The sequence below is a fragment of the Astatotilapia calliptera genome, chromosome 7 (genome assembly GCF_900246225.1).
Source record: "Astatotilapia calliptera chromosome 7, fAstCal1.2, whole genome shotgun sequence".
NCBI lineage: Eukaryota > Metazoa > Chordata > Actinopteri > Cichliformes > Cichlidae > Astatotilapia > Astatotilapia calliptera.
In genome coordinates, this window is record NC_039308.1 from 57,430,449 (window position 1) to 57,446,750 (window position 16,302).

Sequence of the window (16,302 nt, forward strand, 5' to 3'; positions counted from 1 at the left end):
CTGGAGTGGCCGTGTGCCCATGGTTGTCATGGTAAAGTGCTCTTATCCCGACAAGGAGGCAGAACAAATTGGGTTGAACTAATGCACACGCAATCTCTCTCTCCTCCTACAAACCCAGGAAGACTGCCTCCTTCTTCACTTGAGGCTTGCTTCTCGAGGGAACTTTGGCTTCGAGTGCGCGCTAAATTCAAAGTCTTGGCTCTGCGTAAATGTGAAGTAAAACTAAGAGACTCCCCCCAGGCATTAACACGTCGAGGCAGCTGTAACTGAACTAAGTAAAAGCTGAAAGGTTTCACGAAAAAAATGAAAAAGTTTCAACCCGTTCACTTTTCTTGTTCTTCAGTTTTACGTCAGCGACCAAAATAGTTTGGGACTTTCCACAACTGATGTTTACGCACAGCTGGCTTGGATTTTCTTTTTGTGCAACCAATGGCTGACGAGAGGAAGGATCTGTTGTGTCTGGGCGTGGAAGTGACTGCATGTACCCATGTGGATCAGTGACACTCCTGGAAGGTGTGCTAAATGAGATGGATTGAGATTCCCAATGGGTCAAACACAGCGCCTGTGGCTACTAGCAAGTTTATGTCAGGTAAGGTAACCCTGCACGTAGCAGTTATCTGTAAATAAGGTAAAACTGCATTCTGGGTCTTTTAGGCTCAGTTATTTTCCTGTATCAGTAAGATTTAAATATTACATAGCGATTTGGGGGGCATTCAATTATTCAGCAGACATTTAATCCCTTTCTCTTTCCACAGGTGGTCTTGCTAACCTGTGAAAAACATTCAAACACTGTTGAGGTTGAAGTTCTTTTTCAGCCCTTTAGTCAAGATCCAGACAGCTACAGGGTCACCTCCAGACCTGCAAGTAACCATCTGGTAAGAACATTAGTAATGGTGAAAAAAAGCTGTGAAAGTCTTATTAAGTTTTGTTCGTTTTTTTATAAAGTTTACTCTGTTCTCACTTTCTGTCACATCTTTGCAGGTATATGTGAAGAGCTTCAATAACTCAGCATGCTCCCATCACTGCAGGATATTATTGAGAATGGTTGAGGATCAGAAGGGGTATAACATCACGCTGAGAGCCAGCAGGTGTGATGCGGTGCTCGAGACAAAGACCTTTCACTTCCGTGAGTGTCTGTGAAGTCTGAATCCAAACACCACATGTTGTATTTCTATCATGTTTAATAACGTTAACACCTCATCCCCTTTTTGTGTCTCAACAGTTCCAGTGTCCACGTCCTCCTTTAATGTATACAGCACAACCACCACCGCCCTTCTGACATGGAAACTTCACAGGCTGCAGACCCTGTCCTCCATAAGCCTGTACAACACACACACAGAAACTGTCGTGCACATCTTCAACATAAACTCTTCAGAAGTAAAATCCCAGTATACAATGAAAGGTTTGCAGCCGGGCACACGCTTCAAGGCCAAAGTCACAGTGACTACATACCTCAAACAGTTTAATATGACCTTGAAGCAGAGACTCAGAATTCGTCTGGAAACAGGTATTGTGAACATTAGTAATCCTGTGATCGCATGACCACAGCTCAATTATTAACCTTTTAGTGACTGCAGTCAGGAATTTGTACTGTAAGCTGATTGTAATATGTTTCTGCAGCTCAGTGCCCACCTGGCTGGATTGCCATTGGGGGAAGCTGCTACATTGTGAGAAGAACAGGGTTGACCTGGAGTGATGCACTGCACAGATGTTCAGACCTTGCAGCAGGAAGTCATCTGGCTAACCTGAAGAGCCTGGAAGATCTGTTTTTTATATCTTCTTACCTCCTGTCCCAGAACAACTTGCTGCTGCTATGGACGGGACTTAATGACCAGCAGGTATGCACAAACATATTTTAAATCACTTTAATTCTAAAAAGCAGCATTTATAATGACTTTAATTTTTCATTTTTGTCATGAATAACTGAGCACTTAGTACTTTAGAGAGGATTTTCTAAAAACAAAACAACATTTTGATTAAATATATTGAAAAACATGCACTTAAATATACTTCCAGGGTTAGGTGGTTGTGGAACGTGTGCTGCATGACATTATATTTAAACTTTTTTTTCTGCATAAATACAATTTCTTTGCATAAAAGTTTTTCACACTTGAAATCAAACACAAACCTTGTGAGGAAAAAAACAGGTTTTGCATTTAGGTAATTATGAATATGTTTTTATGACAAAAAGCAAAATATGCCTAACAAGGGAGGTCCAAACTGTTCAAAAATATTCCTGGTAGGATTTTTCTAAAGTTTTGTTAAAATAATTTAGTTAGAAAAACTCTGCAAGCCATCGCTGAAGTGCTGGATATCGCAAGGGGAGGTTTTTCACAAAACGTTGTTCACTTTGACAATGCTTCACCGCAGCACGTAACCTTCAGAGGGAAAGTTTGTTTTTCATACTTAAATGGCATTCGACTCGTGATGTCTGCCTCTTTCTTGCCCTACAGGAAGAGGGCCGACCTCTCTGGTCTGATGGCTCATCATATAACCGAACAAACACTATGAAGACTCTGTTACCAGCCAACCAGACGGACTGCTTCGCTTTCCAGAGGAATGCCACGGGGCCGGGATTCTTTCTCACTTCATTCTTCTGTAACATCCCCTTACCCTTTATCTGCCAATATCAAAGTAAATAACTTGTGCACGAGCTGTTTATTAGCCAGCATATAATATTTAACAGTAGTTGTAATGTATAAGTCATATGCAATATATAATTTGGGAGTATCACCACATTTCGTTTGTGATATTGCACAGCACTTACAGATTCAAACCATGCAATTTGTGAGCACTTCTGCCACTTATTTATCTTTTCAGGGTGCTAAGATATTGCTTTTTTCCTTCTTTACAGCACGTTTAGTTCCTGCCTCATTCTCATTCGACCTGGTTCAGGTGACAGAGGACCTGGTAGAGCTTCGTTGGAGTGATCTCTCACTCTGTAACTCACCTGCTCTTTCATCATTTGAGGTATTCCTGCAGTACCAAGAGGAAGAATACGGAGAGTGGGATCCAAGTGAAGAAGAAAGGAAGCAAGAGGACCAAATGGGCACAAAGAACCAGAGCACGCCTAAAAAAATTGTAAGGGTCCCCATTTCGATCTCTTCTAGAGGCGTAACTTTAGCAGGTTTATCTCCAGGAAGCATCTACTCCTTCACCCTTCAAGCGTCTCACCCTCCTGGCTTCGCTTGGAGCTTGGGACAAACACAAATTGCATATACTAGTGAGTGTATTGATAACCACTTACACAATTCAAAGGACATTATATTAATAGAGGCTGACTTTTAATATTTACACTGCCTTTCTTACAGGACCTCACCCTGCTCAAAATATCACTGTTGGTCCCATTACAGCCAGTCACATTAGCGTTCATTGGATGCTGCCAGATGTGTCATTTGTGGCTGGTTGGACTTTTGTTGTACTATATGAAGACATGTCTTCGAAACAGGATGGTGTAGTTGGCATGGCAAACATCTCCAGGTCATCTGGGTTGAGGTCCTATACTGCAGTAATTGGAGGGCTGGAATCTCACAGGAAATACAGGATTGAAGTATACACAGTTACCGAGCATGGGATAGGGAGCTGTGGACAGGCAACTCTAACTGTAAAAACTGGTAAGCATGTAAATGTTAGATTCATGAACAATTTCTAAAAGCTTGTTGTCCAGTAAGTACTGTCTGGTGCTATGCTCTACCTATTTTTAAATTATATTCTAGTAATTATCTTGTACTTTTTAACAATCGCATGGCTTATTTGAAATCTCTGCAAATACTGACAAGATAAGGTAAATGCAAATGGAAACTTTACAGAAAATTGAAGTTATTCTACACATTAGTTGCTCATGTAAGCAACCTTTAAGTCTGTCCAGTGCACTTAAGCATTGCTGTGAAGTGGAAGACAGTATTGTGATGCCAGGGTGATTCATTTCACCAGAGTAAAAGGCGCAAAGTGTCACAAGTGCAGATGGCATGAACGCAGACTATTGCCTTCTCAAAATATGCATCTTATTAAGCAGCTAAATCGCTTCACATCCAAGTGGGCTAGTTTCAGTTTGATTTTTACTGCCATTCCAACATTACTTGAGAGGTTATTAATTTTTTGCATGTGTTTACATCTACTCATCAGTATTCACTGATGATCCTGTTGGCAAATATGATTTCATAGATGTGTTTCTGACTGCTTTGCAATGCTCTCCTAAATAATATGGGCAGTATAGATTTTTTTTCAGTACAATATTAAATGAAATGGTTATGTGCAGGTATGCATAAGTAATCATGTAGCTTTTTAACCTCTGACTTTCAAATAATGCTGGTTTGTACTTCTTAGTGGTGAAGGCTCTCAGTGGTCTGGTAGTGATAAGCACTAGGAGCAGAAATCTGACTGTCTGTGGCACCCAACCACCCAGCGATCCTCCAGACGGTTACTTTATCACATCCCAACCTCTTGACAATCCTACTGCTCCTTTGTTGTGGCTAAACCACTCCAGCGCATATGGACACTTGATAAATGGATCCATGTGTTTTAATTTGGGCACATTTACTCCTGGTCAGACGTATGAAGTTGGAGTTGTTGCTCTGAAGGGAAATGACAGGAGCAAGAGGTCTAGCGTCATACACACCACAGGTAAGAGAAATAATAAAAGTGTCCAAATAGATGTATTGCAATTTTTTATTATCTAAGATACTCCACTATCTGTCTTTGACTCGTTTTGTTTGTCTTTGTGTATATAGCTCCTATGCCAGTGCAGGTAGCAGTGCCTGTCTCGGTGGGTACAAACTATGCACAACTGTACATCCAGCATCCACAACTGGGTGTGATGGATGGCGTAAAAGTGTGTGCGTGTCCTGGAGACTGGGATACTGTTTGCAAGGGTTTGGGCAACTATCTGTGTGACTGGTACTCCCTCACTGCTCAAGTTCATCTCATAAAACTCAGCAACCTCAGTCCGGGGTCACCGTACCAGCTCAGAGTGCACAGCACGAGCCGAGAGCAGTTGGGACCACCATACTACAGCCGCCTCTTTAGAACAAGTGAGTTACCTCTGTCACTACCAGCACATACAAATGCATGCACTCTTCAGAGTGCGCGTAACAGCTGCACTTAAACTGCTCCTAACTGAGAGGTGCCAACACAAACACAGAGATTTAAGGCCACTTTAATTAAGATAGCTTAGTGCAACCCTTGACTGCAGTGGAGCTGATCATATCATCCTATTTCACATAACTAAGATAGGCACATAGAGTCCAGATGGTAAGTAATTGGGTAGATATACATGTTTTGTTCTTCGAGCTCTATGCTTCAGCAAATTCAATTTGAATCAAATAATGGATAAGGCCACTAAAATGTCAAGTCACAGATTTAATTTGAGAAAGCTTATTCAAGTATAAAAAGAACTCAGTGAGCTACAGTGCATCTCTTTGATCAAAAGTTCCTGTTTTATTAGTGGGTTAAGTTGAAACTGCAGTATTAACAGATGATGACCAAAGTAGGTCAGGGCTGACTGAGAGAGCTGCCCCTCAGGCAGAGGTGGAGTAGTCTGTAAATATGATGAGGAAAGTGATTAAGCGAGCAATGAAGCTCAAACAAAGACAAAAGAAATTATGCTTTTTTTTTTAATGCATGTGCACAAAACTGGAGAAACACAAAGAAAAATGTGTTATGGATGAGCTGAAAAACATTTTTCAGGCAATTGTAAATACATGTAAAAAAACGCCCAAACACTCTATGTCTGTACAAAACATCACAAATGCTCTCAAATACCTTTGTCAAAGGTTAAGAGAAGACCTCATCATAAGACCCCCCCGAAACACAAGAAACTGCTGTTCAACCCAAATGACAGAAAAGCCACATTACACATCAGAAACGCAAGAAAACAAAATTAATGTATGACTGCCGATATTCTGAACACTATTTCTATTCATTTATTGTAACTGTCCTAATTCTTACAGATGGATTGTATGATGAGAGTCGTGCAAAAAAAGTCAAGCTACTACTTGCTGTGTATCCTCGCTCTGTAACAAATTGTTGAATGGCCCATGATAGAGGTTAGCCATCTAAGTATTCCTGAGGCGGTAGCAGATGTATTCCCCAATCTCTTTTCTTGTTTACTGTTTGTGGATGGTGGTTGCGTTACCGTAATCTGGAGAGGGCTTATTTTCTTTTGCGCTGCTCATTTGGCTTCACTTAAAAGCAGATTGTGCATCTTCATCATGTCATGGAGATAGCAGTAATTCAATTTCAAATGTAATCCATCCTAATCTTGGCACGACTTCACTGTTTCTCTCTCTTTTTTTTTAGATTTTTAGTGATAACATTTAATGTTTTAAAAAGATGCATCACAGATCACAGAGGCCGTGCTCAGAACTGTATGATAGATACTGTATTTTGATCCCTTTGTTTGAAACTTCATATCAAACTATAACACAAATTTTCTGTGGAGTTTGGATTTTCTAAATGAATAAAATCTTTAAATCTGTTTCTAAAACATTGTTTGCATAAATTATTAGAACTTTTAATAATCGTTACACTTAATGGGATGTGATATATGCTTTGTAACTTTAGGTCTGGCTCCTCCTAGCAGAGTAAGGGAGGGTCAGGTGACAGATACATCCATTGAGCTGCTTTGGGATCCTGCACCAGGCCAGGATCACAGCTACGAGGTCATCTGTCTCAACTGTGAAAGCTCACAGAAGGTAAAAATACAACAACTAAAAAAGCTCCCAAAAATTCACCTGTTTAGGAAGCATATCAACAGAAGCCTTTATTTGATTTCCCCGACAACTTTTCAGTGTCTGGTTTGATAATTAAATCAGAAGTTTTCACACCCACTGAAATAAATTTCCTCAAGTGTTTCACTAATCAGAAGTAGCTTCAGGGGAGACTTATGGTAAACAATAATTGGCATGTTTTTAATGTATTCAGTATAAATATATACAATTATAATAAGGGTCTTGGTCAGCTTTGCTGGTTATCTGATTTGTGTGCTGCAGGTGCAGAAGGTGTTGAGTCAGAGTGCAGTATTTTCAGGTCTTACTCCAGGCTCGCTTTACCGATTCGAAGTACGGACAGAGAAGCAGTCCTTTACTGACAGTTCACCAGTTACGATTAATATCACTGCAGGTAAATACAGACACACAAGTACAAGCACGTCTCTGTCTCTCTTTCCTAATAACTATCACTTTCTGCTGTGCCAGCTTCCAGCCCAGTGGAGGTCTCTCTTGTCAATAAAACCACATCATCCATATGCATTAGTTGGAGTATGTTGAGGGGATTGGTGACTACACTCATCCTGTCGATCAAAAACAGAACAAGCACTCAGGAGCGGATCACATCTTATCAGGAGCCCAGGTCAGTCTCCGTTCTTCTCAGCCAGTACACAAATTACTGCGGGTTTATGAGCCTGGCGTTTCAATCATCAGATCGAAACTACTTAAAAACACCGAGTGCTAAAGCTGAGTGTGTGTACACAGATTATTCTGCTTCAAGTGCCTCGCTTCTGGAAGCCAGTACACAGTTGAAGTTATTACCATCAGTGGGGACAGAAGAAGTAAACCTGCTACTATGACCCTCTGTACTAGTAAGTGTTCAATCGAATAATGTTGATGAAGTACAAAATAGATGAGCGCAAATAAATTCAAATGTATTCAGAAATAGCACGTATTAGATAAAGAAGAGAAGCAAAATTACTTCTATCTGCATTTGTTAAGGTTCACTTCAAAGGTAGACCTGAATGCAGACAGAGTAAAATCAAGAGTGAACTTTATCTAAAAACTGATCATCAGAGTCTATAAAAACAGCAAAACACACAATAGACAGCCAAACAGAGCAGAAGGCCGGACTATATTTACACTGAAGACTAACAGGGCATCGCCGATGGAAGAGGAATGAAGCACAGGCAAGTAATCAAGACAGTCAGACTGGAAGTAAAACACAAAACAAGACACCATAGAAAACCAACTATCAAAGTAAAGCAGGAAACAATCCAAAAGAGATGGAGACAACAAGACTCAGACTAACATAAAGGCGTAAACACAGAAACTAAACCCACATAGCAAGCAGGCCCGGCCCAGATCTGGTATCAAGCCGGCACTGCTGGCGGACTTCTGGCATGATAAGACATATGTCATCCAGATATGGGCCAGGCCTGACATAGATGGCACTGTCTACGTGATGGCATGCCATATCTGGCTCGATTGTGGTTTGGTTTATGTGGCCCAGGCCCATAGAAAACAGGTCTGGCCCAGATCTGGCACCAAGCTGGCACTTCTGACTGTCTGGTTTCATGGCAGAGTGTATGTCAACCAGATGTGGGCCAGATCTGGAAATAATGGAACTATTTATGTTCCTATTTTAGTTAGAAGACCCAAATGCCATGTTGCAATACTATACTGCTATGGTAGCCAATGTTTCAAATACAGATTTGACAGGTTTGTGAGTGTACACTTTATCCAAAACCTAGTAACGGTTTAGTCATCTCTGCCAGTGGGTGGCTGTAGCTCAGGAGGTAGAGTGGGTCACCTACTGATCGGAAGGTTAGTGGTTCGATCCCTGGTTTCTCTAGTTTGCATGTCAAGAGTGTGAATGTGTATCAGTGTAGTTAGAAAGCACTCAGTTAAGAAGAGTGTGTGTGATAGGGTGAATGTGGCATGTTGGATAGACCACTTTGAGTAATCTGAGAGACTAGAAAAGCATTATATAAGAATCAATCCATTCACTGTCTGAACAGAGTTTCGTCTGTTATTTTTGCACTGTTTTGCATGTTCTGGCACATGTTGTTATTACATGCCTTGATTAAGGTATGCATTAGGCTGACATCTGGGGCCAGAGCTGAAACTCAATTTCAGTTAGTTAATTATCAGTTTAACAAAACGTTATCACAACAATCTAATTCATCATTAGAACAACCCTAAAGCAGAAGCAGGAAACATAAACTTAATAATGTCACAAAAACTCGAAATTACTAAAACAACCGCAAAATCAAAACTGAATACAACAGAAAACAGCAACTCAGAATAATCACAAAACCACACGACAATAACAGCATTTCTACAGCAAATTTGGGTAAAACTGTGTAAAAATTAAACATTTTGAAATCGCTGTGTTACAGCAACCAATGCATCAAAAATGATTTAGCTCATTAAAGTAAAATAAATTCATACAAAACAAAATATATTGGAAAGGTAAAAAAAAATATACTAAGCAATGGAACAAGGAACTTAAACCAATAAAAATATCCAAAAAAGTACAGAAAATATATTTAATAATGTAATACTATAATTAGTTATGTTGCATATAGAATTAGGTCCATAATTTGCTGGACAAAGATACATTTTTTTTGTAGCTTTGTCTCTGTATACCATTAAAGTGGATTATAAATAAAGTCAAGATGTGATTGAAGTACAGACTCTGAGCTTTCATTCAAGAGGTTTAACAAAAGCACTGCATTAATTGTTTTGGAATTACAGACATTTTTATACATAGTCCCCATTTTTCAATCACCAGTCTGTAATAATTAACCATTGTAATGCTTATTAGCTACAGTAAACATTAAAGTAATTGATACTTTTGGTAAATTTAGCCCATCTTTTGATTGCCTTGTGTTCAAATGCATGACTTTTACTTTTAAAAGACTGTTTTTATACTGCAGTATTGCTACTTGCACTAGAGTCTCAATACACCCTCCACCACTGGTGCTCGGTCGTATCCAGTGTCGCCCCCTGCTGGTTTAGAATGAACTGAACCAGTAAAGAACACAGAAAGTTTAACTTTTTAGGTGTGAGTATGTGGTGTCAAATGCTAACAAGCACCTTGTCTCAAGTTCCTGAGGTGCCACAGGAAGTGACTCTTTCAGAAAACGCAGTGACGTCTGTGTCTGTCACCTGGAGACCGCCACCAGGACAGGTGATGCAGTACAAGGTAAGACATGCACAGCAATGCACAAGTCCAGAGGTAGAGGCAGTACGAGATGCCATGGTATATTGGTATACTGATTCATACCCCCAAAATATTGATTGATATGATTGATAGATAAAAGTACATCACCTGGGTCAGGTTCTACACTCACCCGTTGTTACTAAGCAACTGCTGTTGGCACGCCACGGATTTGGTTACTTCAGAGAAATATGACCTCCACAGAGCTACATCCAGGAAGAATGACCAAGCACATTGCCGACACACAACAAAAGTGCTCACTGAGTTATTATTTAAAGCAGAAAATATGAGCAATATTTAAAATGTTGAATAAAAATAGACAGAAATATAATCTGTTATATTAGTTGTTTTTTGTTTTTTTTCTCAGCTTCTTTTTGGCCTGCTGTCTGTAGACAGGAAGTCATGGACCGAGGTGCTTGTCCAAGGCACAAGTTGTGAGGTGAAGGATCTGATCCCCGGATCAGATTATGGGGTTAGCGTTCAGAGCGTACTGGGCTCAGACTCCAGTCATGCGGTCCACAAAAGGTTCAGCACACGTGAGTGACGCAAAAGCATCTAGAAACAGAGACGCACCGAAACAAGAGCACTTTCCAAAACAAGAGGCAAAAATTCTAAATTGTGTTTCAGGCCCAGCAGGAATACACCATCTCTATTTAGATCACCTGACCTCTTCTTCTGCGTCTGTGAGCTGGGACAGTACACATGGAGAGTTTGACTTCCACCGAGTGACTGTGACCAACACTTTAGTCACGTCCACACTCACCATACCCAAGGAGAAGCAGGTTGCTGTGGTTACAGGGTTGCTGGGTGGCTGCAGCTACAACGTGACTGTTGAAAGAGTGAAAGGAGTGACAGCAGGACGCTCTGCGTTTCTGACTGTAACTACAGGTAAATGATATCACAAATGATGCTGGTCAGCACCTCCACCCCGTTCTTATCACCAGCCTTGATCATGTCTTCATAAATGTTAGAAACTCTCTGCTAACATTGTTTTTCCCTTTCATGTTCTTCTTGAGTGCCAGCCCCTGTGCAAGGATTACATATCACAAACCTATCTGCATGTGCCTTCTCGTTGCGTTGGGAACAGGCAGTAGGGTGTGTGGATCATTACCAAGTAAATCTGCTACCAAACCAAGGAAATATCACCATGCACCCCGCACGTGACGGATACATTCAGGTACACACATACTTAGTTAGACGCATACTGTTTAAAGGTTAAGTTAAGAAATGTACCATAATTGTAGACGCTGGGACAACAAGCGTGTAAAAAGTTCACCTAAGTATCATCAAAGCCTTTGTCATTTCACCAAAGCAGTGTTTGAGTAAAAGGAACAAACTCAGAGTTGCAGTAGTGTTGTAATATTAAAGTGAAAAAAGTACACACACATACACACATAGATCTCTTGACCAGTCACATTCCGGCTTCTACCGGCAGCCAGGTGTCAGTTACCCCCCAAAATGTAACCTGACACACCTCAAACCACACACATAGACAGTACAGAGAGTTGAGTAATAGATCTCATTATTTGTTAAGTTGCCCTCTTGAGCTCAACCCTGAATCATTCATTTGCTTAAGCAGCTCTCCTGGAGGGAGAGACCAGTGGGAGACTGTTAGCCTTGTGCTAATGAAAGGACCCACTGCCCTTCCTTGTAAAATTCCAAACATTTTGGACTACCTCAAGAGCAGGATCTTTCAGTATTTAATGCCTGGATGACTAACCCTGTAACCTTCATTAATGCCATTAACCAGCAGCTTCTAGACTCGGAGTCATCCCTGTCCGGCTCACTGGATTACCTGTAGCCCACTGCTAACATTTGTGCACTAATTCTGGAAACAGGTATACTGGTGAGGCCTCTAACCTGCTGTGACTAAACTAAAGCTAACTCGAAAACCCAGCATGGCCTTCTTCTCAGACATCCTACTGCTCACACTGTGCCTGGGCCAGGTGCATTCACAGGTAAGAATTAGACAATGGTTACATGGCTCTGGTGCACACAGTTATTTCTAAACTGCGCACATAGATATGTTATGTATGTGTAACAGTAATACACTAACCATTCAGAGTCACGTTTTAGCTTTACAAATGAATGCACATGCAGTAAGATCAATTTTAAAGCACCCTTTCTTACCGTGTCTGAGTGTTTAGTCATTTTTCTGAAAGGTAACACACTATCCAACACCTTGATGTCACAGATGCTACAACATGCACTGAAGCAAAAAAGCAGTGATGCGGGAAGCAGAGCTCGTCTGTCTCACAGATGTTAAAATGCAAACAAGTGCAACCACAAGCTGTCATCCATTCACTAATACCCACCTTCAAATTGATTTAGATGGATGAGGAGAGGTCTGGTAATTCTGTCATAGGCAGCATAATGGAGTAAAATAATGGAGTGAAAATTGCATGTATTTTGTCATTTAGATGAATATTACTGCAAAAAAACTGAAGAAAAAAGACAATAAAAGACAAATGAAAAGACAATAAAGGGATTACTGCTGCATGTGTTGTCTAAAAATGTTTAAGCAATTTTTCAGCTGTCTATAATTTTAAGCAATAATGATTTTGCATAAAATCCAGTTTAAAATCCATCAAACAAAAATACATTTAGGTTTTAAAAGAGAAATAATTGGGAAGTAGCACGTTACATTGCTGATGAGCAAGTAGATTTATTTATTTTTCTGCTCCCACAGGCCGATGTGGTAAATGTCAGCCCCAAGACACAATACACTGTAACAGTCACAGCAGCCTCCTCCTCGAACATCAGCCGTGGAGTCAGCCGCATGATCAACAGGAATGGGAGCGGTAAGACACACACACACAGTTTGGTGTTGTTTGTGTACGTTTTGTTTTTTCAGATGTTAAAGCACCATCAGGAACTCGTTTTGTATTTGCTCACTGTATATATATATATTACACACACACATACACACTGAGGAAAAGGGATTGGCACAGTGGAGGTGTGTGTATAAATGTGTGTGTGTGCCTACTTTGCTGTTTAATTCCTTTTAGGTAACTTAAGCCTGGGTTTTTGAACCACAGGATGAATGGGTCTGCAGTGAATGTCAGTGAAATGCCACTGCTGTGTGAAGCCTTATTCATCAGGGTTCAGCCTAAAACACCCTTCATGCAGACCCAACACACACACACCCACACACACTCAGAGGATCAGTCTACAACAGATAACAACACCATTCTTCAGACGACACAGTAGTCTGTCGGGTAGATAATACAAAAGTTATTAATCAAAACAAGTGTACTGAGTTTGTTTTGTTGGTGATGTTTTACACAGGAGAAGCCGAGGGGATTAGATAAGAGATTACATATTTGAGCCCACTGAGGCGCCAGTTGGCTCAAGTACAGATGATTAACAGACATGTAATATACAGCTATTTGTGTAATTTTTAGATATTTTTACTTTACTTGTGTTCTGCTTATGTTTACATCATCTATCTCCTTCACACGGCTGCCCTCATCTTCATCAGTTCCTGGTCCACCTTCAGGCCTAGAGGGAGAAGCTGTCGGCTCTAATGGCATCCTGCTTTCCTGGAATATACTGTCTAATGCCAAAGATATAGATGGATATGTCATAAGGTAGTTTTTCAAGATCTTCTTTGGAAAACTGTCTAAGATACATACACTATCATAGTTTAGTATAGTCAAAAGTTTTGATCTCACATCTTATGTAAAAGTGCAGTATAATCAGCAACATGTACTAAACAAGTGCTAAATACTTATTGATCTATCTATATCTCTTCTATGTAGTTTTTCTGTCACGTTTACACATGTTGCCAAAAGGGATGTCGCAGAATACCTTCTGCTGGACAACCTATACAACATCAACAATGATCACTTCTTCACTTTTACAATTTTCATTTATTGACTGTTATAAATGCAGATGCCAATATTAGCAGCAAATAGCCAGAAATTGGCATTTGAGGTGTTCGAGATACATGTCTACAGTACAACCTGGCTTTTTTGTGCAAAAATGGTTTGAAATACTTTCCTAGGGATTATTTTTAATGTTAAAAATATATTACAACAAGACCTTATTACTATATGTTAAAAATTCAAAGATCAGCACAGAGCTAGTTACCAGTTTTTGGATTAATGTAGATCAGTGAAATATTCACCTCATGAAGCAGCTGTATAGCTGGTTCCATAGAAGAGGGGCCTGAAAACTGAAGGCTCTGCCTCCTGTTGTACTTTTAAATAATCTAGGAACAACAGGTAAACCTGCAGTGCAAGAGCAAAGTGGGTTGATACGGCACTATAAGGTCAATAAGATAAGTAAACAAGAAATATTAAGTGTAGTTGAGTACAGTTCGACAGTTTTGCATCTGACCATATATTGTATTTTCATTCAGTTGGATAAATTTCATAAGTGTGAAGTTGAGATATGATGATCTTAACTACCTGGTTTCTTACTGCAGGTACAAGGAGGTGTGTCCTTATCCTGACCCCGCTTTCACACAGGTGACAAAATACCTGGATATACCAGAGACCCTGATCACTGACTTTACTTCAGGATCTACCTACCACATTCAGGTAGAATATAATAGTCAGAATTAAATTAAGTTTACAGTCAGATTGTTTGGTGAATTCACTATAAACAATAAAACAAAATAAAACTCATTCTCGGGAACTGCTCCAACTTACCTGTTTTGACTACAAAGCCGTGGCCCAAAGGAGCTACAGTGGCAGGGGTTCAAGTCTGCTCCACACCATTTCTTTCGTCTCTTTCCCCCTTTACCTGTCTAGTCTCTGGAGTCTTATCAAATAAAGGCTGACCTAGCAAATTTTGTTTAAAAAGTCCCAGATTGAATCAAAACAGAACAAGCTGTCCTGCAGGGATACTGCACATAAAAGAGCTTTTGAATATGAGTTTTTATTATGTTAAAATGAATTGATTAATAGATATACTTCTGGGAACTGTGATCATTGTCCCTCTTAACAGACCTCCTTGAAACTGCCCCCCTCCCAGCATGTGAGTGTGTAACTATGTGACAGAGGATCAGATTATTCTGTTGATCTGGCTGAATACTGGTAATTGATCCTGATTGCATTATTAAACAGGTAAACAGATCTATGGATGAGTCTTGGCTCTTTCCACTATCTGTTGTCAGTGAGCTTGAATGCGATCATGCTTAAAGGTTTTCAGAATTCATTAACCCGCTATGACCTTCACACAAATGGACGTGACACACTTACAGATTATAGCTGCACATACTGCATTTATCTGTGTGTGTTTGCACGTATAATGTTACTAAATTTTACCTCTGAGTTTGCTAGACCTCTAGACCCTACGCACAGCTGAGCCCATAAGCAAATTCGTATTTCTTCCTCAGCCTGTAATAGCCCTTATACTCTTGTCACCAAGTGTATAAGGGCTATTATTTCCCCACAGATTTCTCAATAAACAAATAGAAAAAGCATTTGTGCCACAGATTAGCGTTTTAATACTCACATATCTATATTATTGCTAATATATATTGTAATATATCTATATCACTAAAGCACTTCTGGATGGATGCAAACTGCATTTCGTTGCCCTGTACCTGTGCATGTGCAATGACAATAAAGTTGAATTCTATTCTATTCTATTCTAATGAAAGCTGCATTGTTGCACTGTATTTTTACAAGGGCAAAAATCTCTTCTGCTCTGTCTTTTTCAATAGTAATTCCTCAAAGTAAAGCCCATTGAGTTTTTCTCTAAAGCTGAATATGAGATAGTTTTTCCTCAGCTTACCTATTTCTGATGTGAAGCTGAAAGCATTCAGTTTAGAAAGGCACGGATACAGCCATTTGTCATGTTGGCATAAAGAATGGAAGTCGAATAATAAAGAACAATCTTGCATGTAGGCAAGTGGTAAACAGAAAAAGTGAAAAAAAACAAAAAACAACTGGAACCCATTTGATGTGTAAGGAACTGACAGAGAACAACGGCGTGATTTCAGATATGAATAAAGGAGGAAGGTTTAGTCAAGAACAGGTGAAGCAGGTGTGAGAGTTAGGTGACAGGAAACACTGAGAAAATCTGAGGACATGAGGGTTATGTTTAGCTCACCTGTATTGTAGTGTTGCACCTAGATCAACTGATCCATTATGTCCATTGCTTGTTTAATTATTCTGGGGTTACCCTGTATGTGCTTGGCTGCTGATTGGATGACACTGACACGAACCAGAGAAACGCCTGCAGCGCCCCACTGCTAACCGTTTCGTGGCAACAAGGTAGAAACAAATAGCTGAACGGCGCGCGCTGTTTTCTGATCTCAGGCAGGAACGAAATACATTTTTTCTTTGTTCTTTTTTAAGATAACATGTCAGTTCCCATACTACTCCAGTACAAAACTAAAATCCATTTAAGTGACTCCAC

The 16,302-nt window shown here is 40.0% G+C and overlaps 1 protein-coding gene across 1 annotated transcript in view; it reads left to right on the plus strand.

The window, feature by feature from the left end:
• Positions 1-152: 152 nt before the first annotated feature.
• ptprq (protein tyrosine phosphatase receptor type Q) overlaps positions 153-16,302 on the plus strand; it is a 44,813-nt gene continuing 28,663 nt past the window's right edge. Inside the window, exons 1-21 of the mRNA XM_026176041.1 lie at positions 153-589; positions 756-875; positions 982-1,126; positions 1,223-1,507; positions 1,621-1,838; positions 2,454-2,634; positions 2,855-3,223; positions 3,312-3,614; positions 4,327-4,623; positions 4,731-5,030; positions 6,562-6,692; positions 6,990-7,119; positions 7,194-7,347; positions 7,470-7,576; positions 9,818-9,915; positions 10,298-10,466; positions 10,558-10,818; positions 10,947-11,107; positions 12,620-12,731; positions 13,412-13,520; positions 14,360-14,474. Coding sequence (XP_026031826.1) covers positions 545-589; positions 756-875; positions 982-1,126; positions 1,223-1,507; positions 1,621-1,838; positions 2,454-2,634; positions 2,855-3,223; positions 3,312-3,614; positions 4,327-4,623; positions 4,731-5,030; positions 6,562-6,692; positions 6,990-7,119; positions 7,194-7,347; positions 7,470-7,576; positions 9,818-9,915; positions 10,298-10,466; positions 10,558-10,818; positions 10,947-11,107; positions 12,620-12,731; positions 13,412-13,520; positions 14,360-14,474 — 3,810 coding nt within the window. The 5' untranslated portion in view covers positions 153-544. The remainder of the gene's footprint in view (positions 590-755; positions 876-981; positions 1,127-1,222; positions 1,508-1,620; positions 1,839-2,453; positions 2,635-2,854; positions 3,224-3,311; positions 3,615-4,326; positions 4,624-4,730; positions 5,031-6,561; positions 6,693-6,989; positions 7,120-7,193; positions 7,348-7,469; positions 7,577-9,817; positions 9,916-10,297; positions 10,467-10,557; positions 10,819-10,946; positions 11,108-12,619; positions 12,732-13,411; positions 13,521-14,359; positions 14,475-16,302) is intronic.